This window comes from Thunnus albacares, chromosome 13, assembly GCF_914725855.1.
Source record: "Thunnus albacares chromosome 13, fThuAlb1.1, whole genome shotgun sequence".
NCBI lineage: Eukaryota > Metazoa > Chordata > Actinopteri > Scombriformes > Scombridae > Thunnus > Thunnus albacares.
The window spans coordinates 16026899-16050213 of record NC_058118.1 but is presented as its reverse complement, the minus strand read 5'-3'; the positions used below and the strand labels follow the sequence as shown (position 1 = coordinate 16050213).

The 23315-nt window shown below is 37.8% G+C and overlaps 3 protein-coding genes across 3 annotated transcripts; all 3 read right to left on the bottom strand.

Moving 5' to 3' along the window:
- Nucleotides 1-13: 13 nt before the first annotated feature.
- Nucleotides 14-2504, bottom strand: LOC122995382 (olfactory receptor 1-like). The gene has a single exon (XM_044370594.1). The coding sequence runs from the start codon at nt 1569-1571 to the stop codon at nt 564-566; it is 1008 nt and encodes a 335-aa protein (XP_044226529.1). The 5' UTR covers nt 1572-2504; the 3' UTR covers nt 14-563.
- A 2251-nt stretch (nt 2505-4755) lies between these two features.
- On the bottom strand, nt 4756-9133 carry LOC122995381 (olfactory receptor 1-like). Its single transcript, XM_044370592.1, has one exon. It carries the CDS (start codon nt 6747-6749, stop codon nt 5682-5684), a length of 1068 nt encoding a protein of 355 aa, XP_044226527.1. The 5' UTR covers nt 6750-9133; the 3' UTR covers nt 4756-5681.
- A 196-nt stretch (nt 9134-9329) lies between these two features.
- LOC122995385 (olfactory receptor 1-like) lies at nt 9330-11617 on the bottom strand. Its single transcript, XM_044370597.1, has one exon. It carries the CDS (start codon nt 11136-11138, stop codon nt 10173-10175), a length of 966 nt encoding a protein of 321 aa, XP_044226532.1. The 5' UTR covers nt 11139-11617; the 3' UTR covers nt 9330-10172.
- Nucleotides 11618-23315: the final 11698 nt, after the last annotated feature.

Genomic DNA, 23315 nt, shown 5'->3' with positions numbered 1-23315 from the left:
GGGAGCTAGAGAGTGAATGAAGAGATGGAGCTGGTAAGAAAGCAGTGAATCAGATCAATAAAAAAAATATCTAGTTGTTGCACAGCAGTTACTTTCTAGAGCACAAATAAAGACACACACACCCCCACACACCACCGTACAACCCTGCAGCGGTGTGCAGCAACACCTGATTTGGTCTGAATGCGGCCTTAATCCATCCTTGTTTTTTCCCTCCCCGGCCTGTATTTGGGGCCGGCCTTTATTTGTTTGTGCCGACCACACCCCCGGCCATTATTGGAGACCCGGCTTTTGTAAAACAACAGTTGCTGGTGATGCTGTAGATGAATTGTTTCTTTTTCCCAAATAACTTCATGTTCAGCGGTGTACATTCACAACATGTTAAAATCCCTGATTTAATTTTGCAAAGGAGATCATACAGTCATATGGATAATGCACCAGAAAAATACATTCAATGACAAGATAACACATAATAGCCATTTTAATAGTAAAACTGTAGTACTTATTAGTGAGAAGTTATGAGTACAGAGTTACAAATCACAAATATTCTATTGCACCCTACTGCGTCAATACAGCACTGATAAAGAGTTCACCTTTCTGGATGAGGTTGTGTTGCTAAGCCTATTTCTCTTGAAAACCTTCTTTACAGAGTTCAGCACCTCTTCTGTCTTTAAAGAGTACACAATAGGATTAAGCAAAGCTGGTATGGTGTGTGTCAACGATGAGTTTATGATCCTGGCATTAGGATGGATGTTGGAGGCCACTGCAGCTATGTTGATACCCACTATTGGTAGGAAGAAAATAGCCACAATGATCAGGTGAGAAGTACAAGTTTTTAAAGCTTTGTGTCGCTCCTCTCCTGATGCAATCCTATTCAGTGCTATGGCAATGCAAACATATGTGATTCCTATTAGTATAAGAGGAATACAGAGGACTATAATGAAAGCAACATATGCCATTATGTTATTTAAAGAAGTGTCATTACAGGCCAGATAATATACTGGTCCATGATCACAGAAAAAGCTCTTTATCACCAAAGATCTACAGAAAGACAGGCGATCAATAAGCCCTACACTAAACGCTACGAAACTCAATAAAAAACCCCATACAAACATCAGCATTGCAGTAATAGCTGGTTTAGTCACAATACTATGGTACTTTAAAGGAAAGCAAATTGCTATAAATCTGTCATATGCCATAGTGACAAGCGTCCATGATTGCACACATAAAAAGAATAAAACAAAGAACATATAACTCAAGCAAGCCTCATAGACAATGTACCTCTTATCAAACAAAAATGTGTCCAAAAGTTTTGGAATAAGAGCAGTGCTGCCACACAAATCTGTCACAGCCAGGTTGGACACAATCATGTATTTAGGAGTATGAAGAGCCTCAACCAGGTAGATAACTGAGAGGAGAAGAACATTACCAAGAACAGTCATTATATAAACAAAACACAGGAATACATAGTAATACTCAACATGAGGGATGTTAGAAAATCCACTGATATAGAATTTTGCAGGGCGAACAAATGTTGCATTAAATATGGTGGCAGCTTTCTCTTCAGGGCTCATTATGGATATCTGTTTCCTTGGATGTAAAAAGAAAAATATATAATAATAAAGGATGACACATTTTAATTGTTTGGTAAATGTTGCTGTGACCAAACTCACCTCAGATGATATCAAGTGTGCAGTGCACTAAAGTGAGCTGTACTATGAGAGACCTGTCATTTATACTTTGCTGCTTTCATTGTGGGCTGAGTGCAGGTGGCTGTGTCCCATGGTCATGAATTGGATATTCATACAGGCCACTTCAAAGTTTCTGTCATTATTTTGATGATGTAATCACCTCTGTGAATTGCTGTCACCAGTGAATCATCAGTCAAACAAACAGCGGAAAGTAGCATAATCAGTATTTTAAAACAAGTCTACAGCCATGCTAGCAGCTCCACAAGACTGTGCATTGGACAGCTGTGCTTTAAGTTAAATGTTAACATCAGCATGCTAACATGCTCAAAAAGACATGCTAATGCTAAGTAGATATACCAATAATATAATAATAATAAACTTCATATGGCACCTTTCACATAAACAAAATGCAGCTCAAAGTGCATAATGTTTCTGTTTTAGTTTAGTTTAACATGTTAGCATGCTAAAATTTGCTAATTAGCACTAACACAAAGTACAGCAGAGGCTGCTAGGAATGTCATTAGGTTTTTATTTGGTCATAAACTAAAATATAGAGTGGGGAGTATGGAGGGTTGTTTTCTAGTCATTTAGTGGCATGGCTTTATGGATGGCAACATTGGTCAGACAGTCTACTACTCTATACCAAACTGATCTTATCAACTATTAGATCGATTGCCAAGAAATTTAGTAAGGTTGTTTGACTTTGGTGATCATCCAGTGCCATCATCAGATCAAACTTTTCAATTATCCAGTGAAATATCTGAAAATCTTCAGGATGGATAAAATTTTGTACAAACATTCATGGTTCTGGGACAATGAATCCTACTGACTTTGGTGAGTCAGTAAGTTGACATTTGTGGATTTTAGTTAATATTTCAACAACTTTTGGCTGGATTTCCATGAAATTTGGTACAGTCCTCTTCTTGTCACCAGCATTAAATAAGTCAATAAGACAGCCTGACGCACCTGGTCCCAGCATGGAAGTATAAAGACAACTGGATACTGCATCGGAGGCAAGGCCCCATTCATTCCTATGAAAGTTACTCAGTGGCACATGAAGCTAAAAAGCCACTTCCTGCTGTAAAGAAATACCCAGATGAAAACATACTGCGCACGCTCTATGGGCCCAAAGTGTCCATGGATCATACTCAGTAGAGACTTCCACCGGCTGAACTTAGACCTCTGCCTAACTTGAATGGGAATAAAACGACTCAGTCACTCTTCTAGACTTTTGAAATGTGACCAGACTGAATGGATTAAATTCTGATAGTGAAACGAGTCACTTTGCAGGGGTTGTGACCTTCAAAAAAATGTATCCACTGATTTACAGACGTCTTTTTCAGAATGTAAGTCTATAAAAAAGTTTGACTTCTGGGTATAAAATTACCTAGAATTACATTGTTGGCAATTTATTCATAATTCAAGGCACACTTGACCAGCATGGCTACTATAACATTCTGCAGCAACACACCATCCCATCTGGTTTGCCCTTAGTTGAAACATAACGTGTTTTTCAACAGGACATGACCCAAAACACACCTCCAGGCTATGTAAGGGCAATGTGACCAAGAAGGAGAGTGCTGGAGTGCTGCATCAAATTATCTGGCCTCCACAATCACCCAACCAAAACCCAAACAAGTGCCAAAAACCTGCATTCTATCTAATGGCCATCAGGGGATGACTCCACTGGCTGCAAAAAGAAGTTGAATTATATGGAAGTCTATGAGAAAATGACCCTACTTCTCTCTTGATTTATTACCTCAGTAAACTGTTTCCTAATGAGTTTATGGTCTCAGTTGCTAATTTCAAGTCTTCTTCAATACAGCATGATGTTCATTTTGTAAATTATGGTCCCATTTAGAGTAAAATAGACAATAAAGCAGCATATGCTTTAGGGCATGGCTACGTTGTGATTGACAAGTCGCTACCACGGTGACAATGTTGCTTACGTAACATAACCATTGTGTATAGGCGTAGCTGCTGCTATTTCACAGTGTTTTCAGTTCACTTAAGTTAATTGTAACAACTTTTGGTCGCCTAAAAAATGTCTTGTCCAGCGTTGGTGACATTTGGTTTTAATAAAAGACCCACCAATGAGTTGGATGATCAGTTTTTCTGGTGAGAACATTTTGTTTTAACGGTTTTAGGATGTTTTTTGCTAGGGAAAATGAGCATTAGCCTTATCACTGTTAACCATAGATTGTAAATGCACCGTGCTAACCAAGCTAGCAGCTAGCGCTATTGTTAGCACCACCTTGTTGTCCAAATATGGTCACTTCTAGCTCCAAAAATCAAACATGGCGACGGCCAAATCCAAGATGGCGATGGTCAAATCGCTACACTCGAGGCTTCAAAATGGCAGTTTGCAAACCAATGTGTGAAGTCATGGTGACTACATCCATATTTTTTTTACAGTTTATGCTCTGGCTATGTTAAAATAATAACCCTGAGTTATAGAGTGAGGTATTGCTACTAATGATAACTACAAACAATGGTATTAGTATCATTTTCTATCTTCTGGAATTGATTTGGTATCTATTTGTCTATAGTATCTATGTATTGATTCATGTGACATCCCTGATTTTATCCATTTGGTAATGTGGTAAGGCAGTGGTTATCATGTTGTTTAAAAGAATGGTTTCCAAGCTTGGATCTTCAGACCACCAGGGGTGCTTGAGAGGGCTGCAGGAGGTTCCCAGCAAAAGGACGAATAGATTAATTTCACTTACATTACACTAACTTCCAGATAATGTATCTTCTTAGAGGAGATTTTTTCAGACAGAATCCTATCAAACATGGGTCTGTGGTCTATTGTGCATCTGTTTTGGAGGTCTTCGACATGAAAAAGTTTGAGATTGCCTGCTTTCTCAGAATCCCAACAGCGCTGGATTTTTCTAGCTTCGATTTATGTCCATTTTTCACTTTTTGCTCCTCTGTGAAGCGGGGCCAAAAGTTATATTATGTCATGTCGTGTCTTTCTATATGGAACACTCAGAATTTGTAAATCTGAACCCATGATTTGAAAGTTTTTGTTGTTTAATAAATTAAATTCTGAATGAATGTTTTACAAATTACAGCTTTGATTCTTTCATAAATTTAATAAATAAGTAAGTAACTAAATAGTTATAATAGTATGCATATTTCTAATATTTTTGTTCTTGTTCAACACAGGCCATTTCGGTAAAGGCATTACATATATGACAATTGAATAGAAAGAATTTTGTCTTACTTTTGTACAGCACTTTGTAGGTGGGATGTTTTACTGGCGTCATTAAGGTCTTTGATAATGATCAAACATGTTAATTAATAAACATGCAATGTTTATTAATTAACAGTTTTGGACAGGTTTAGATCTGTTGATTGAGATTGACCGGATGTACCCTGTGATAGAGGTATAATTTCAGTGTAGTATCTACAATGAGCGTATGATTGAAAGGTTTACTATATATATTGAATTGGAAAAAATGTTAGGGTCAGGGCATTGAAGCCGCCCTATAGAACCGGGGGAAGTGCCCTCAAACAACAGAGTGGGCCTCCTCCAGAGATAGCCTTTTAAACAGTCATCTTGGAGTACTTTCAAACCTCCAACACCTATTTGTACCCACACATTTTCGTTGTAATCCAGCTGGCAGGCATTCCTGACTAAATAGGCCCAAATTAGAGTGATTCAACAACAGCTGGTGATTATAGAAGCCAAACGTGTAGATTTTGGGAACCCGTTCGATACGTAGGTCTGAGGTAGAGGACAGCCATCTGCCGATGCCTTATCCAAATCAGCAGGGGAACACATCAGCAGAAACCATTACAATTGAAATCCATGATTTAATTTTGCAAGGGAGATCATACAGTCATATGGATACAGGAACAGGAAAATACATTCAATGACAGGATACCAGATAATAGCCATTTTAATAGTAAAATTGTAGTACTTATTACTGACATCTTATGAGTAAAGAGTTACAAATCACAAATATTCTATTGCCACCTACTGTGTCAGTACGGCACTGATAAAGAGTTCACCTTTCTGGATGAGGTTGTGTTGCTAAGCCTATTTCTCTTGAAAACTTTCTTTATAGAGTTCAGCACCTCTTCTGTCTTTAAAGAGTACACAATGGGATTGAGCAAAGCTGGTATGGTGTGCGTCAACGAGGAGTTTATGATCCTGGCGTTAGGATGGATGTTGGAGGCCACTGCAGCTATGTTGGTGCCCAGTATTGGTAGGAAGAAAATAGCTACAAGGATCAGGTGAGACGTACAAGTTTTCAAAGCTTTGAGTCGCTCCTCTCCTGATGCAATCCTGCTCAGTGCTATGGCAATGCAAACATATGTGACTCCTATTAGTATAAGAGGTATACAGAGGACTATAATGAAAGCAACATATGCCATTATGTTATTTAAAGAATTGTCATTACAGGCCAGACGATATACTGGTCCATGATCACAGTAAAAGCTCTTTATCACCAAAGATCTACAGAAAGACAGGCGATCAATAAGCCCAACAGTAAATGCTACAAGACTCAATAAAGAAACCCACACAAACAGCAGCATTGCAGTAATAGCTGGTTTAGACACAATACTATGGTACCTTAAAGGAAAGCAAATTGCTATAAATCTGTCATATGCCATAGTGACAAGTGTCCATGATTGCACACATAAAAAGAATAAAACAAAGAACATATAACTCAAGCAAGCCTCATAGACAATGTACCTCTTATCAAACAAAAATGTGTCCAAAAGTTTTGGAATAAGAGCAGTGCTGCCACACAAATCTGTCACAGCCAGGTTGGACACAATCATGTATTTAGGAGTATGAAGAGTCTCAACCAGGTAGATAACTGAGAGGAGAAGAACATTACCAAGAACAGTCATGACATAAACAAAACACAGAAAGACATAGTAATACTTAACATGAGGGATGTTAGAAAATCCACTGATATAGAATTTTGCAGGGCGAACAAACGTGTCATTAAATGTGGTGGCAGCTTTCTCCTCAGGGCTCATTATGGATATCTGTTTCCTTAGATGTAAAAAGAAAAAATACAATAATAAAGGATGACACATTTTACTTGTTTGATAAATACTGCTGTACTCACCTCAGACGATATGAAGAGTATGGTGCACTAAAGTGAGTTGTACTGTGAGAGACTTGTTATTTATACTTTGGCGGCTTTGTCACATGGACATGAATTGGATATCCATGCACTTCAGAGTTTCATAGTTATGTCATTGTTTTGCTGATGCAATTGACTCTGTTATCTATTGTCAACAGGACTTTAATTGATCATGTTTTGACAAGAATCAGTAAAGTGATGAGACAATGATAGTAAAGGAATAATACAATTAATACATAAAAAATATGGCTTTGTGAAAGTGTGTTCGGTCATACGCAGAGGACAATAATCCAGTATGTTTCAGAGCTTTAAGAAACTAGTATTTAGAAGGACCAAAATATCACTTTTAAGAAACAGAAGAGAAGGGGATCTTAATAGTTATGAATGAATGAGCGTTACCTTTTTAAATTTTAATTTTTAAACAAATGAAACACACTGGCGAGATGATAAAGCTACACATGTTCTACTGTCCACAGGTGATCTGAACTCACTGAGGCTGAAAGTCTGGTGCACTCGTACCATGGCTGTAGTTAAGGCTAGATATCGGCACTGATCCCCTGTTCAATTCACAAAGTCCAGAATCAATCAATTTTGTATCTTAATAGTTATGAGTGAATGAACGTTATCTTTTAAAATTTTACTCATACAAATTGAGCCAAACAGAGGTTTCACCAACTTTATCATCAATCTGGGTCAAAAATCCAGCTTGGCTTAGTGGTTCACTGGACCTGATCTTCATAATGCCATGCCACCTAAAAGAAGTTCCAACAACAGTCCAGAGGAGACTATCTTCATGGCTCAGGTGCATGAATTACTTGAGCAGCAAAGGACTTCTATAAAACTCTTCTTGAACAACAGGAGAAAAAATTCAAATCCTGTGTTGAACAAAAAAGACAACAAAAGAGCTGGGGAGCTGCTGGGAAGTCCATGACCTCAGGGTTAGTCTGGAATTCACTTAAAGGGAATTTCATGACTTAAAAAACTATTGCAAGACGTAGGGTGATACCTACAAAGAGACCAATGATGTGGAAACAGTCTGCAAAAGTCTTATCTCACTCAATGTTAAAACTGATTATATAGAAGGTCAGTCTAGATGAAACAATATTATCACTAATGGCATTAATTAATCAGTCAGTGAAAAACGGTCTGATTCTGAGGACAAAGTGAAGAAGCTGCTGTCAGAGAAGCTACAGATAGACCACCACAAAATTGAGTTGGAGCAGACTCACAGGACTGGAAAGCTTTTTCCATCCTCCACCAGGCTAAGGCCCATTGTTGTCAAGTTTCTGCATTATAAGGACAAACTGGAGGTCCTCAGCAAAGCCAAAGCCCTGAAAGCCACGGACATTTTCATAAATGAGGAACTTCTTCACGCCATGAGGGCTGCCAGGAAGAAGGATGAGACTGCCTACCTACAGTATGACAAAGTCATTGTGCACCCATCATCCCAGAAACCTGCACTGAGGCCTAGGCAGAACAATGCTATGCCTCTGACTTCTGAACATTAGACACGATACACACACAATCACATACACACATATTCACACATACAGTATCACCTAGTAATTCCAATATGCATCTCAGTATACTGGTCTACCAATGAACATTTCCATGCCCATATGGCCTACAGCTCTCTTTTCTTATCACTGTCACATCGTTGTCTCAAATCCAACTGTTTATTGTGCTTGCTGTAAAAAGTGTTACCACCTGAGATGCACACCTATCAGTGAATATGAAATGAATGAATGGAGCTCTTGGACTTGCTCTAAGTGTGTCTCCATATTTCCTTATCATGACATTGGCGATGATGGCTTAGTTGTTGATATAAATTGTGATTATAGGACGACAACTGCTTCAAATCATATGTTTTTCAATCCTTTTGATTCAAGCCAATATGGTGACACTAAATTTAAGGAGCCTTTTGGTGCTGATTCAAAAATGTTTAGCTCTTTAACTTCTGAGTCTTTATCCTGTGATTATCTCAGTATTAATAGTTTTAATAGTCTACTACTTGATATGCCAAAGCTCCAAAGCTCCAATTTAAGCAGTTCTCAACTTTTCATTTAAACATTTGTAGTCTTACCAAAAATCATGATCTAGCTACTTTGTCACTTTTTGTCTTCATTAAATTATGAATTCTCATTCATAGCATTTTCAGAAACTTGGTTGACTGATGAGTCAATATCTCTCTATGGCATCCCAAATTATCATGCTCTGTATCATTGTAGGATGGCAAGAAGTGGTGGAGGTGTATCTAAACTTAAGATGAGGAAAAGTAAGGAAATTTTTGTTTGGTAGATTATTTCTTTGTTGTAACAATGCTTCTTGGCAATAAATCTTATACCGTTGGAAAGCCTGTTTATTTCCCTTTTAAATGGTGCCACATTTGTAAGGAACATGCATTTGAGGGATGAGCAGCAGAGCTGAGTATGTGGGTTGCGCCCATGAAAAACATGCCAAATCTTCTCTGCTAATGCCAAACAGCTTATTCTGCCATTGACTCTTGTTTGGTGTTTGGTGGATTAGATGATTGAAGTTTGAAGAAACAAGACATATTGGCAATTTAACAAGTTATTCATTTAACAAACAGGAGCCTCCGTAGCATGTGGAATGAACCATAGACAGCCACAACAGCCTGGCACCTCCTAAGTACCCTAAATCTGACCCCAACAATGTAGATATCAACCTCACTCATCAACCACTCAACCTAATAAACACATCAAAACATTTCGGCAATTTAGCTTTTTTTATCTTACAAAATCTAAAAAAAAATCAAACATGGGGATAAAAACAGAGCAGATCAACTCACAGTTCTAGTAACTTCACAGTTAAATTCTTCCAGCGAAGAAATGTCAGTATGTCTCTGAATGACAGGAGGGATTTGATGTGAAGCAGTGTTGAGTTTGCAAAAACAGTATATTAATACAGACAAGAGAAGCACACAAGAAAACAAGGAGGCTCTCTTTCTGTTCTTTCCAAAATGCAACTATAAGACATTAAATTCATTCAAAATTATTTTAAGATGTAGCGAGTACACTCAACCATGGTACAGAAAAACATTAAACATTTCATCACAATAAATCCTTCCTGTCTAATCATTAATTTAGGAAATACAAACATCAGCTTCTTTGTATGTTTCAGATTTTGTACTAAACGATGATTATGAAAAGAAAAGCAATTTTCAGATATACAGTGGACTTCATTAAGACAACATATGCAGAGACATAATGAATTCTTTCTGAACACATTTGTGGGATGTTTGTTTGTGGAGTATCTTGTATTTACAATAGTCTTTAGTATTTTACTTTAACGTACATAATTCCCTAAACACAAGACCAAAAATATACACAAATGGTCATGGTATGATTACTTTCTACACAGTAATTTTGGATTGCCTTCTGATTTTCAATATTTTTTTTACAGATTCTTTGATTTGTTGTGTTTGCAGAACATAAACGACTGGATTCAACATGGGAGGAAAGACAGAGGACAATGACAGGTTTATGATCCTGGCATTTGTATTAATTTTTGAACTCATAGTAAATGTGATTAGTATTGGCAGAAAATAGATTGCCACTAATGAAAGATGAGCTGTGCAGGTTTTAAAGGCTTTCACTCTTTCATTGTTTGTGGCTACTTTAGACAGTGCATGGCCAATAAATGAATAACTTAACAAGATAAATGTCAGTGGAAGCCAAAGAAGAAGAAATGGAAACAAACCGGCAATGGCAGCGTTTGGAGTTACATCATTGCAGGCAAGTTTGTATATCTGGCCATGGTCACAGAAATAGCTGTTAACAACCACAGACCTACAATAGGAAAGTCTTGTAAGAAGGCCAACTGCAATAAGTACAGCAATAATGACAAAGACCCAAACAGAGGCAATTAAATTTAACATGAACCTCTTGGTTATCTTTGTTTGGTAGTGTAGTGGGTAAGTGATAGCCACCAGTCTGTCATAGCAAAGTATAACCAGATTAAGAGACTGCATTGAAAGGCAGGTGTAGCAGAAAAAAAGCATTACCAAGCAGCTGTAGTAAGGAACGTAGTGGTGGTTAAACAGAAAGATGTCAAGAACCTTCGGCACCAAAGCCGAGCTACCAAACAAGTCCACAAACGCCAGGTTAAAAACTGCAGCATATTTTGGAGTTCTCAGATTATGATCCAAGATTATTACAGCCATCACAATTGTGTTTCCCAGCACTGCAATGATATAAACAAAAAAGAGAAAGATATAATAATATTTTATATTAGGTATGCCGGTAAATCCACTTATTATGAAATATGCAGGTCGCACAAAAGTGATGTTTTTCCCAAGAGCTGAGTTGAAAAACTCCATTTATTTTTTTTTGTTGAGCTTATGCTGTCCAAAGCACAATACTTAATGTAGAGAACAGTACAGCACATCAGCACGGAGGTGAGCTCTTCACTCTCTCTGTCTGATGATGAGAGGCTTTAACTTTATAGCAGTCCTTTGTGTGCATGTCAAGTAATGTCAGGATCTGATCCCTTGAGTCTACTGTGTGTAAGCATCAGATAAAAAAAACATTTTTGATCCAATGAATTTATTTCATTTATGCAATCTACTCACAGGATTCTGAGAAAGCTTTCTAGTGGAAGTCTATGGAGCATCTATGTTTGTATAGTTTTTATTGCATTTGACAACATGACATGACATGTTGGCAAAAACATGACAACAATGGGGGTCTATAGCACAGAGGAATAAGCTTTATCCGGCTTTGGCTACACAAGCAATACTTGATACTCTGATAATTTTGACACCATTGACCAGCACATCCTATTACAGAGACTGGAACATTTAATTGGCATTAAAGGAACTGAATTAAGCTAGTTTAAATCCTATTTATCAGATTGACTTCAGTTTGTACATGTTAACGATGAATCCTCCATGCATGCAAAAGTTAGACATGGAGTTCCACAAGGTTCTGTGCTTGGACCAATACTGTTCACCTCATATATGCTTCCTTTAGGTAATATTATTCGGACACACTCCATAAATGTTCATTGCAATGCAGATGATAGCCAATTATATTTATCAATGAAGCCAGACGAAACCAATCAGTTAATGAAACTCCAAGCATGCCTTAAGGACATAAAGACCTGGATGACCTGCAATTTTCCTCAACTAAACTCAGACAAAACAGAAGTTATTGTGCTTTGCCCTAAACACCTAGAAACACATTATACTCTAGAGGGCACTGTGCTGGCTGCCAGCACCACCGTAAAGAATCTGGGAGTTATCTTTGATCAGGATATGTCCTTTAACTCTCACATAAAACAAATTTCAAGGACTGCCTTTTTTCACTTACATAATATTGCAAAAAGGCAGGCCCATCAACTAGGGAGGCCCATCCTGTCTCAAACAGATGCAGAGAAACTAGTCCACACATTTGTTACTTCTAGGCTGGATTATTGCAATTCCTTATTATCAGGCTGCCCTAACAAGTCTCTAAAGACTCTCCAGCTGGTCCAGAATGCAGCTGCACATGTACTGACAAAAACTAGAAAAATAGATGATATTTCTCCCATTTTAGCTTCTCTGCACTGGCTTTCTGTAAAATCCAGAATAGAATTTAAAATCCTTCTCCTCACCTACAAAGCCATTAAAGGTCAGGCACCATCATATCTTAAAGAGCTCATAGTACCCTATTACCCTATTATTACATCCCTACAGTCTCCAAAAGTAGAATGGGAGGCCGAGCCTTCAGCTATCAGACCCCTCTCCTGTGGAACCATCTTCCAGATTAAGTCCGGGGGGCAGACACCCTCTCTACGTTTAAGAGTAGGCTTAAAACTTTCCTTTTTGATAAAGTAGTTAGGGCTAGCCAGTTATGCTGCTATAGGCCTAGACTGCCGGAGGACTTCCCGTGATGCACTGAGCTCCTCTCTTCTCCTCCTCCTCTTCATCAGTGTGTATTCATATACCATTAATGCATGTTACTAACTCAGCTTCTTCCTCAGAGTTTTTGTGCTTTCTCGTCTCACAGGAAACTCCCAGGGATCCAAGGCATTGAGGCATCCTGTGGATGTCTGCCTTGACACCTTCTCCAGCTATTATTGCTATTATTATTACTAGTCATATCTCTATTATTATTATTGTTGTTATTGTTATTATTGTTGTTATTATGCATAAAGTAACAGTGGCAGAGCAGAAAGGGCAAAACTGTGTCGCAAGTGCACACTGCAGCTTTGTGCATGCTTATCTAGAGTCATCTAGAGCTCACCTTTAGATAACAAGCAAGCATTTAGGAGCATTTTGGGTTCATTTACTTAATAATTAGCTTTTCGAAGACAAAGTTGAAGTTTTTTGTGAATAATATGCACTCTGACCGATGTAAGCATAATAGAGGACAGAAATCCAGCATTGGTACACCAGCCGGCCAACCAACAAACACTGTTACTTTACTAAACTTCCAGCCAACTCTGCTTAGGCAAAGAGTTTACCATTTACTGTATATTGAAAGTTATCATGCACTAACTTAAACGGCAGTGAAAGAGAGTATCTTTTTGAGAACTCCAGGTTACCTTGAACATCTCTGCTCAAGACTCTATACCAAAGTGGAATAAGGCTGTAACAGAGAAGAAGCAATAGCTGTGCCAACCAGCCCACTAAAATCACAACATACAGCCCTGTCAGTTAGATCTATAATGACCACATCCTATTGCAGATGCAGGTGCTCTGAACCATCAGGACTATGTGTTTGAAAAAAGAGTTGTTGGCAGCGGTCAAGTGCATTTTCACTGGGCATGTGTCTCCACCTAGACTGTCCTTTGTCACTGATTATGTATGTGATTTTCATGGACGTAAACTCAAGGCACAACTGAGGAAATGAGGGTGTCCAGCATGGTGGCCTTAGGACTGCATCTCTTCTCTTTCCATATGATGAGTTTCTGTTGGTTTTGTCAGACTATTACCTCCAGCACACAAAGTGGCAATGTGCAGTCCAATGTAGGTCATGGTTACTTGGAAAAGTCCCCAAGTGACATTGTTCAAGTATCTTGTTTATGTATGAGATTATGATGTATCACGAGATTGATGGGTAATTTTGTGGTGTCTGGAGGATGTTTTACTGGACCATCATGGTACACTGGGAGCTAAGCCTAGAAGATTTAACACTTCAACCTTTAATTTATAATCATAGATTGTTCATGCATCTAATCATACATTTTATACATAAAATACTGCATGTCCATAAAATCAGAAGTAGTAAAACTCTTATTGCAGTTTCATACTGAAATTCAGGTTATTTTCTTCTTTCAGTTCTAATGAGTAACAAGTTCACATCTGAACTATTCTTTACTCCCTAGTTGAAAGCTGGAACAACTAATGAGGGTGTTAATGAGTTGTTTGTTGACACTGCTCTTGCAGGATGATGACACATCCTGAACAGTTAGGTAAACACCTTGTCCCAAACTACAAGGGACAGTCGGTAGAAAGAGGGGGTTATGTTAGAAGACAGAAAGAATTACATCACCTCATAAAGTCAAAAACTTTCCATGACTTTGATTTTTTCAATATGAAACTAGCAAGCAAGACATTTTAGCAGAAAGCTCACATTCAATGTTTTTACACACACAAGTAACCAGGTACTCTCTGTATTCTGCATACATTTAAGCAGATTTCTCAAATGTCATGAACAGCAAACTTGGTTACTATAATTGGGGTAGGGGATTAGAGAAACCTGGTCTCCCCAGCTAGATTTGTCCCGATGAAAGCAGCTTCCTTTGCCATGTATACGGTTAACTGGGTTTCTAATCAGCTTTTTACTGTACATGACAAAGACTTCAGACAAGAAAAGTAAAAGCGTCCATCAGCCTGGTCCAACACACACACACACACCTAAAAAGAAAGAAGCTTGATTTGCTGGCAGAGGGGAAAAAAGTCCTTGTGGGCTTGTCGTGTTGAGTAGAATTTTGGTAAACTTTGACTCATGAATTTGCACCATTGACTAAAAGCAAACTGTCTTGACAGTGCTGACCTTGGAGCCCATTAATGCAGACAGCTTTACTGTCCCTCTTCAATAACCTTTTATTGAACAAAGTCCTATGCACCGGTAAACAGAATGCTAGGGAGAAATTAACACGACAAGAGAGAGAGCAAGGTACTGTGACTGCCTAGCAGTTAGCTCTCCAGCTACAGCAGTTCACCTTTTTCACACCTTTTTCACATGGACAAGTGAATGTCACTTTGTGGTGTGACCGCAGCTTAACTTCTGCCTTGGAGAGAGCGCGTTCCAAATTCCTGTGATACATACATTCACAATTCATATTAATTTCATTTGTCTCTGTGAGCTCTGCTTAAAAAATATCAGCGCCTACTCTAGAGACTATTAATTCTGCAGGGACATGAGACCTCTAAACTCACACTAATGCAGTATTATCTGCAGGGATCTGTCATTAAGGTAGTGTCACCAAATTAATGAAATTAGCTCTCTGGGTATATTACAGGTGTTTAGATTCTCCCAAAGAGAGATTTCCTCTGAAAATAAATAACAAAGAGGACAAAATGATAGATCATGCATCCACTGACTCAGGCCTGCAAGGATCAATGCTATCCTACATTCCGCAAAAAAAAGCTCACAAATTGGCCTCTTGAGAGAATCAACCACCTTTCCATTTGACTTAACATTATGATGACCTTTTTATGTTTTATATTATGTATATAATCTCAAAGAGAACCACTGCAACCTGGTGTTCCTGCTATGTCCAGTAGGGCTGCAACTAATAATTATTCTCATTATAAATGTGTTATTTTTTGCAAGAAATCAATTGATTGTTTTTTCTACAAGATGTCAGAAAACAAGGACATTGACTGCCTTTATATTTATATGAGATAATATGAGATAAAGGATTTGTAAATCAACACTCTTCAAGCTGGTACCTACAAATGTAGGACATTTTTATTTTATAATTTACTCAAAACAGTTATTTAGTTATCAAAATTGCTGCAAATTACTTTTCTGCCAACCGCCCACTTAATCAACTAATTTTCGCTCTTGTGTACAACATACATTAGCATTACTTTTTGTAATAGACACAGTGTAAGTAGTATTACTAGCTGTAGATGCAGTATACATAGGAGGAGTAGTAATACATCTATTAGTAATTTAAGTTGTAACAGTACTATTGTTCCTTGTAGTTGCAGTAATAGTTTGGGTAATCAAATTATAGAAATAGTATTACTATTACTTGCAGTCACAGTAGTAGTAATAATACTAGTAGTAGAGGTTGTAGTCATATAGTCACAGTAATATAGTTGTAGTAGAAGTTATAGCAGCAGTAGAGGAAGCAGTAGTAGTTCCGGTAGTAGAAGTAGTAGTAGTGTAATAGTACTAGTAGTAGTAGTAATAGCAGTAGATGTGGTAGTGGTATTGGGTTACATTATAATCCCCATCTTTTGACCTAGGTTGCATGAACACCTTCACAAGTAAACTAAATTGACCATCACAGATTGTAGAGTTAACTTGATCTTACTTTTCCTCCATTACAAACAGGTCTGTCAACTCTCTTGCAGGCTGACCCAGGGGAATCCCACCACATTGCCACTGTACCTTCTCATTTGCGCTCAGGAGAGACCCGAGGCTGCTTCCCACAGGATAACAGTCTTCCTTAAACCTGTTATGACCAAACTGACTAATTGATCCTGAGAGGTTTAAGGCTCCCTCATCCCATACAGATACACACAAAGACACAAATATTTATCACACAGATGGTGCAGCTTATTATTGTTCAAATATACTTTTGTTTTTGTAAGTCTAACAATAGATATACAGGACTTTCCACCTGACTTCTTGGTGCGGGGCCCTTGTGTTGCAAAGGATCTCAATTAACATCTAAAAAGAAATTTAACTGTAAGAAGAAAGTTGGTATTTTGATGCAGGCTTGCACAAAAGTGTTTATTTACACAAACACTCCTTAATAAATCATTAAAAAAAAAGAAAAGCTTTTCAAAAACTGGAATTTAAGTTTTTCCCCACAGATGTAGTGGAATGGCAGTAGGTCAATAACTACATGAATGAGCTAAAATATTGCTTAGGAGAGACCAATGATGTCATACGTACCTGTTATCACACAGAGTGTTAAACAATGAGAAAAGAAGAAAAAACTAAATGGATTATGGGTTCTGTTGGCAAAAAACACCCTGATGAGCACCCTTGTTGAAACATGCATGCATAATGCAGCATAGATCAAGCCCTCAAGCGACACAAGATTTCATTTTGAATTTCTAAAATCACCTGCATGGTTAATTCCTTTATATCACAGTCTGGTGCGACTCATTTAAGGACAGTATCTGTTTGTTTAATAGTATTTTATTTTTTGACCTTCTCTAATCGTGTACCTGAAGCTGGTGGTATTTATGTAAAATGGTGGAGTTTAAGTTTTTATGAATCTTAATGAATCTTAACATTGCGTTAACTCACATTTCACATTTTAATCAGCCTTTCTGCACAGCCAATACAGTCCGTTTCTACACTCACACTGTGCAGATCGATCGACCAGTCACAATGGGTGCTCACACTGATTGAAAACATGGAACCCCCTGATGGGTTTTGTCCTTTCCAATTACATTAAAGTTTAATTTAAACAAAAGAAAGGTAGCATTTCTTTGTGCAATTCTACTTTGAATGAGATGTAGCAGATTTTTCCTCTAAATTGTCACAAAGCTTAGAGTATAGGTTTGAAATGACTGAAGCCTATTTTGACTTTACACTCACTGCTGATATTTGCTTCAGGAGGGCCCTCGGTCACAGTGATCGTTCCAGTTTCCCATTCTCGCCCTGCAGACTTTTGCCAAGCTGAGCCGCCCCCTGTAAGAAATGTGGAACAAAATCCATTCAAGTTAAGCAATAGACAATGTGATGCATCAGTGAGTCCGTTTAAGTGAATATTATCCAGAGTTGCAGTTTTTCAAGATGAAATTCCCTGTTTGTGTTTTATGATGACTGAGCACCACGCAATACTGAGATGTTGGAGGTCTCAGCTCACCCTGACTGAATGTTTGACAACACAGCTTGACCTTTAGTTACTTCAGCATGTTGGTCTGACTCTAAATTTATAGTAAAGCGTGGGCATTCAGTTTACGGTAAGTCAATACCCTGCTGTTAAATTCACCTGTTCAAGATGTAGTAAATTTTTTCTCCAACTGCTGACAGATACACAGTCACAGTTCAGTATATCACTAGCTTACTGTATAAAGTGTTAGTGCTGAAGTGCAAGCAAAAAGTTGTTGACTTTCACATCCAGCAGACACAGAGCAACATTAGCATCTCCCTTAGGTCTGGTTTGGTCTCACCAACTCTTGGAAAGAGACATCTTGTCTTAAGTTTTCTAGATTCTCCACATATTCACCAGCCACTTGATAATTTTGACTGTCTGTTGTTTGTTGCTGAGCAGGTAGCATGCCATTTACAAGCTTTTTTGCTGAAAATAGTTTCTACAGAAAACACGTGGCTCTCTTCTCTCATTATACAGAATAGTTACTTTCAATGTCGACATGAAAAATATTACTGTAATGAATGCAGATAAACTGATTAATAAATTTCCACCAGACCAGGAATGTGGCTAAACTACATGAGTGGATAGGAGGGGGGCTCTGTTGAGCAAATGGTCTCCTAATTCAGCACACTAAAAAAACATTAACACTACAAATACATAAAACAAGCATAAACCCATAGAATAAGTCAAGGGTACAATTAAGGTAAATGCATGCAAAGTAGGAGGAGGCACTTGCTAACACGGTCGTCCCCGTCGCCTCAGGCCCCTAAGTAGCCAGGCTGAGGGGAGGAAGGGTCTTCCTAGTGACACTGGCAGGTATTGGCACCACAGTGGTAGCCTGTGGCACCTCAGTGGCAGCCTGTGGCACCACAGTGACAACCTGTGATACCACAGCGGTGGCCTGTGGCACCTCAGTGACAACTTGTGGCACCTCAGTGGCAGCATGTGGCACCTCAGCCTGGCCACTGAGGTGCCACAGGCTGCCTCTGAGGTGTCACAAGCTGCCAGTACCACTAGGAGGATCACTGCCTTGCTGAAGTTTGTTGCGTTTTCAGACTAGTGTTCTGCAGTGTGGTAATGGCAGCCTGTGGCACCTCAGAGGCAGCCTGTGACACCTCAGTGGCCAGGCTGAGGTGCCATATGCTGCCACTGAGGTGCCACAAGTTGTCACTGAGGTGCCACAGGCCACCACTGTGGTATCACAGGTTGTCACTGTGGTGCCACAGGCTGCCACTGAGGTGCCAATACCTGCCAGTGTCACTAGGAGGACCCTTCTTCTCTCACAAACTTAGCAAAACAAACCAGCAGCGTCATAAAACATCCCCTACAACATAAGGTTACTTGGACCAGGGATTTAATAGGGACACCCAGCAGCAGCAGAACAGGAGGACCAGCACTTCCTGAGGCATTTATTCCCTGGTTGGGTTTATCGTGCCAGTTGAAAGAAATAGCACACTGCAGGGTATTTTTAACGTGCCGGTGACTATCATGGGTAGCTCAATCACCAAACACCTGGTTAAGAGCTCTCTGGTGATTGACAAAGCTAGCGAAATTTAGCCTCGTTATATTTCCCCAAACACTGGCATTTTCTCACCTTTGTGCCTCTGCTCTCTAGAGTTGCTGATAACAGGCATTCCTCCGCTATGTATAAAGTTATAAAGTTTCATATACCGTTTGCTCGTTTAGCTAATTGATCTCCTGCCCAACGGTCATAAAGATTTTCGTTACTACGGTAACCATGGAGACGGTAACCACCTGTCTTTTTGGCTTCCCCATCATGTCACTACTGAATTACACCTTATTTCTTCTCCAGTAAAGACACTGCGACAGAATTCCCTTAACCTTATTAAATGAAATTTCATACTGTGAATACTTGCCTTACTCACGTACCTTATACAGTAAATACACATGGGAGCAGGTGGCCATTTATCAGAGCTTTTTTGCTGGAAACAATTGCTACAGAAAACCACCTTAATCAGCTGATAAAACCAAAACAATCGGACAAGAGATGCTAGAAAGCTCTGTAGAGCTGCAGAATTGGGTGTTAATTCTCTATACGACTCAGATTGTCCAATACAATGGAAAATGCATAGACATTTCCTCCAATTTCATTGGTTGGTTCACCAACAATGAGTGTCAGTCAATTTATTACCAACAAGTGTACCAAGTGGCCACCTGTACTCAGAGGCGTCCTCAGATTTGCCTCACAGAACATCTCACATGGCCCCTTCCCAACATTAAATCCCATAAGTTTAACAACCAAACACAAAATTATACACATATATATACATATATACAATATATTCACAGAACTATATACAGATTATACAAGCAAACAGTTATTAATGTGGATCATAAAGGCAGTTCCAAAGAATGATTTCCAACCACTATAGAAAAAAAAAAAATCTACATAATGAAATAAACATCTGAGAATGATACAATGAAAATATCAAAGTAAACATCATGAGTCATTGTAATATTTTGAACTGATACTGGATTTTTGAGGCTGGTGCTGATATTTGTGAGTAAAAAAATGACATGAACAATCAATATAGATTTGGATCTCTTAGATTTGTTTTGTTTTTGTTTTTTAAAATTAAAAAAAAAAAAAAGAAAAATTGTGACCAAGACACATACTACATTTTACAGTTGAAAGTTCAACATGTCAGTGCTCTCTGGTGGACAGACTATGTAATGGTGACACTGTTTCTAAATTACCTCAAACCCAGTTTGGCATTTCTTTACTGCAACTTCTTGTTACCTAGCAGCCAACATTATACACTGATTTGTACAGAGACCGTACTGGCCTGGCAAATTTATCAGTCTAACTCAATTTGTAATTAATAACATGACTGATAACCCTGTTCTGTTCCAGGTCCTGCTATTGTGTGTTTTGGTTCACCAGTATGGCTTAGAAGCACTTTAGTGGAACAGGATCTTAATTAATGTAATTAGTTACACCTGTGTGTTCACTGCAGACATTTCGGCTTGCCATTTGTCAAGTCGAACAAACAACAGACATACCATATTTCACTTAAAAATATTATCACAATTACAGGTGCAACAAGCAGTTATTTTCATTATCAATTAATCTGCTGATTATTTTTCTTGATTAATTGTTTGGTCCATAAAATTTAAAAAAGAAAACTGCCCATTGCAAGTTCCCAGAGCTCAAGGTGATGTCATCAAATTTCTTGTTCTGTCCAACTAACAGACCAAAGATATTTAATTTAATCTCACATCAGATAAACAAGACGAATGCATCGTCACAACTGAGAATCTGGAACTAATGAATAACTGGCAATTTTGCTTGAAAACAATGATTAATTTATTATCAAAATAGTTGTTGATTATTTTTCTGTTGATCAATTGATTGTTTAATTGACTAATCATTTCAGCTTTAGTGACATTTAAATGAAAGTACACTAAATCAATCAAGACAAAATAATGAAGGATCTAGACTCTAATGTGGTCTGGATGGAGAAAAAGCAGTGAAATCATGTTTTTCTATTTTCACACAAAAAAAGAAGCTTTTAAACAGTGCAGTGTTTAGGCTGTTGGGGTCTTCTACCTGTTTCATAAGTTGTGTAAGAAATACTACCCTACCATTTAAGTTTCCCTTCTCCTTCATCTGATAGGTCCAAAGGCCTGTATAACATGAGGTAGAGTTCGGATGGGGTAGAGACAGTAGGAGAGAAAATCCTGGAGAGAAAGTCACAGCTAGAGGGGGCCTTTCTCACACCATAGCAGAGGTCTGTTATGCACAAGACTGCTTAGCTCATCAAATGATTCTTGCATTTTCCATTGTTCTGTTGGAAGGTCAGAAAAATGCTGATTTTGTGTCCTTCATATTTCAGCCCCTCTGGGATTCTCTTTCTTTACAGTTATGAGACAAATAATGTGCTGTCTGGCCTCCGAGAGGTTCAGTCTTACAAGCATGCACCGCTGCTGCAACAAGAGATGGTGGTTCAGTTCCTCTGGTCCAAGAAGCATTTAACATCTCATTTACAAAAGATTATGAGAATATTATTATTATTATTATTATTATTATTATTATTATTATTATTATTATTATTATTATTATTATTATTATTATTATTATAACACTTTTCAAAACAATTTACAAAGTGCTTTACATAAAATGAAAAAAACAAAACAATTAATACAATATTATAATATATATATATATATATATATATATATATATATATATAATACATCAAAAGATAATAAGACAAATAGTAAAATCTATTAAAAAGCAAGTCTAAAATAGTGAGTTTTTTAGAAGTGATTTAAGATCTGATCTCCTCTGGCAGGTTGTTCCAAACCTGAAGGGCCCGAACAGAAAAGGTCACCTTAAGTAAAAAAACATTAAGTAAAAAAAGTAAAAAAGATGTCCCTCTGCCTTTGCCCATTTCCTCTGCTAGCCCAAGTATCCTCAAACAGAACTATCTGCTGTGATGCTCAAGGGCTTCTGATTTGCGTTTCAACGTTGTTATTTCTTCCAGCAGTGTTTTATTTCCCTTCTCCAATATGGTCATCTGAGAGCTTCCACTTTGGTCACACACAACATTACTTTTAATTTAATCTTAGTTTAATTTTCCTTAATTGGCTTCATGCTGGATTCAAGCCCACTTGCTATTTCTTCTTGCAGTATATTGCAGGTCAGCCTCCACTGTGAATGCATCCGGTGTTAAACGGATTGTTAATTGGTGCTGAAAAAAGAAACAAAATCTGCAGCAAAATGAAACAGAAACTGTCATTACAAGATTTTACAAGAAGCAACATTGGATCTCTCGTTCCCCTTAGTCCTAAAAATTAAAGAAGTTCAATTTGAAGTTGTTTATGATATATACCCATGTAATGATTTTAAAGAATTAGGTTTAATCTGAAATGTAATGAATGTGCATTTTGTGACAAAGACACTGAATCTTAAGAACACATATTTATACACACATATCTTCTGGGAAAGATTATATAAATGGTATAAATGGTTGGCACAAAAAATGTAATTCCTGATTTTAAATATGTTTTTTATCATGCAAAACCAAGAATTGGAATATTTATGTAACAACGTTGTGATAATAGCTAATTTCTGTTTACATAAATGTAGATATTTGAAGGTTACCCCGCAAGCTGTTCAGCCTTTGAAAATGATTTCAGGCTTTGTATTAAATCTCCAAGAAAACCACAGTGTAAAAATGCCTTAAAATGATGTGAACAGATGGCAGTATATACATATATTATGTAACCAACCTATTTCAGTTTTATTTATGTTGGTGCGTGTTTGTTTTATGTATTTATTTGTTTATTTATTTTTGTTTGTTTGTCTTTTTACTGTGTTATATTTGTGTTAGGTGACTGCTGCCTGGATTATTTCTTGTTTGTGTTAGACAGATTCAGTTTTGCTGTATGTTGGTGTTGATCTTCTTTCTTTTTTTAATTGGTGAGTTTTGGTTGAATAACTTTTAGGTTTAGGGGAATTCCACTTGTGAATTCA

What these genes read in the sequence shown, in the direction of transcription:
- LOC122995382 (XM_044370594.1), bottom strand. Translation starts at nt 1,571, where the DNA reads ATGAGCCCTGAAGAGAAAGCTGCCACCATATTTAATGCAACATTTGTT.
- LOC122995381 (XM_044370592.1), bottom strand. Translation starts at nt 6,749, where the DNA reads ATGTGTCATCCTTTATTATTGTATTTTTTCTTTTTACATCTAAGGAAA.
- LOC122995385 (XM_044370597.1), bottom strand. Translation starts at nt 11,138, where the DNA reads ATGGAGTTTTTCAACTCAGCTCTTGGGAAAAACATCACTTTTGTGCGA.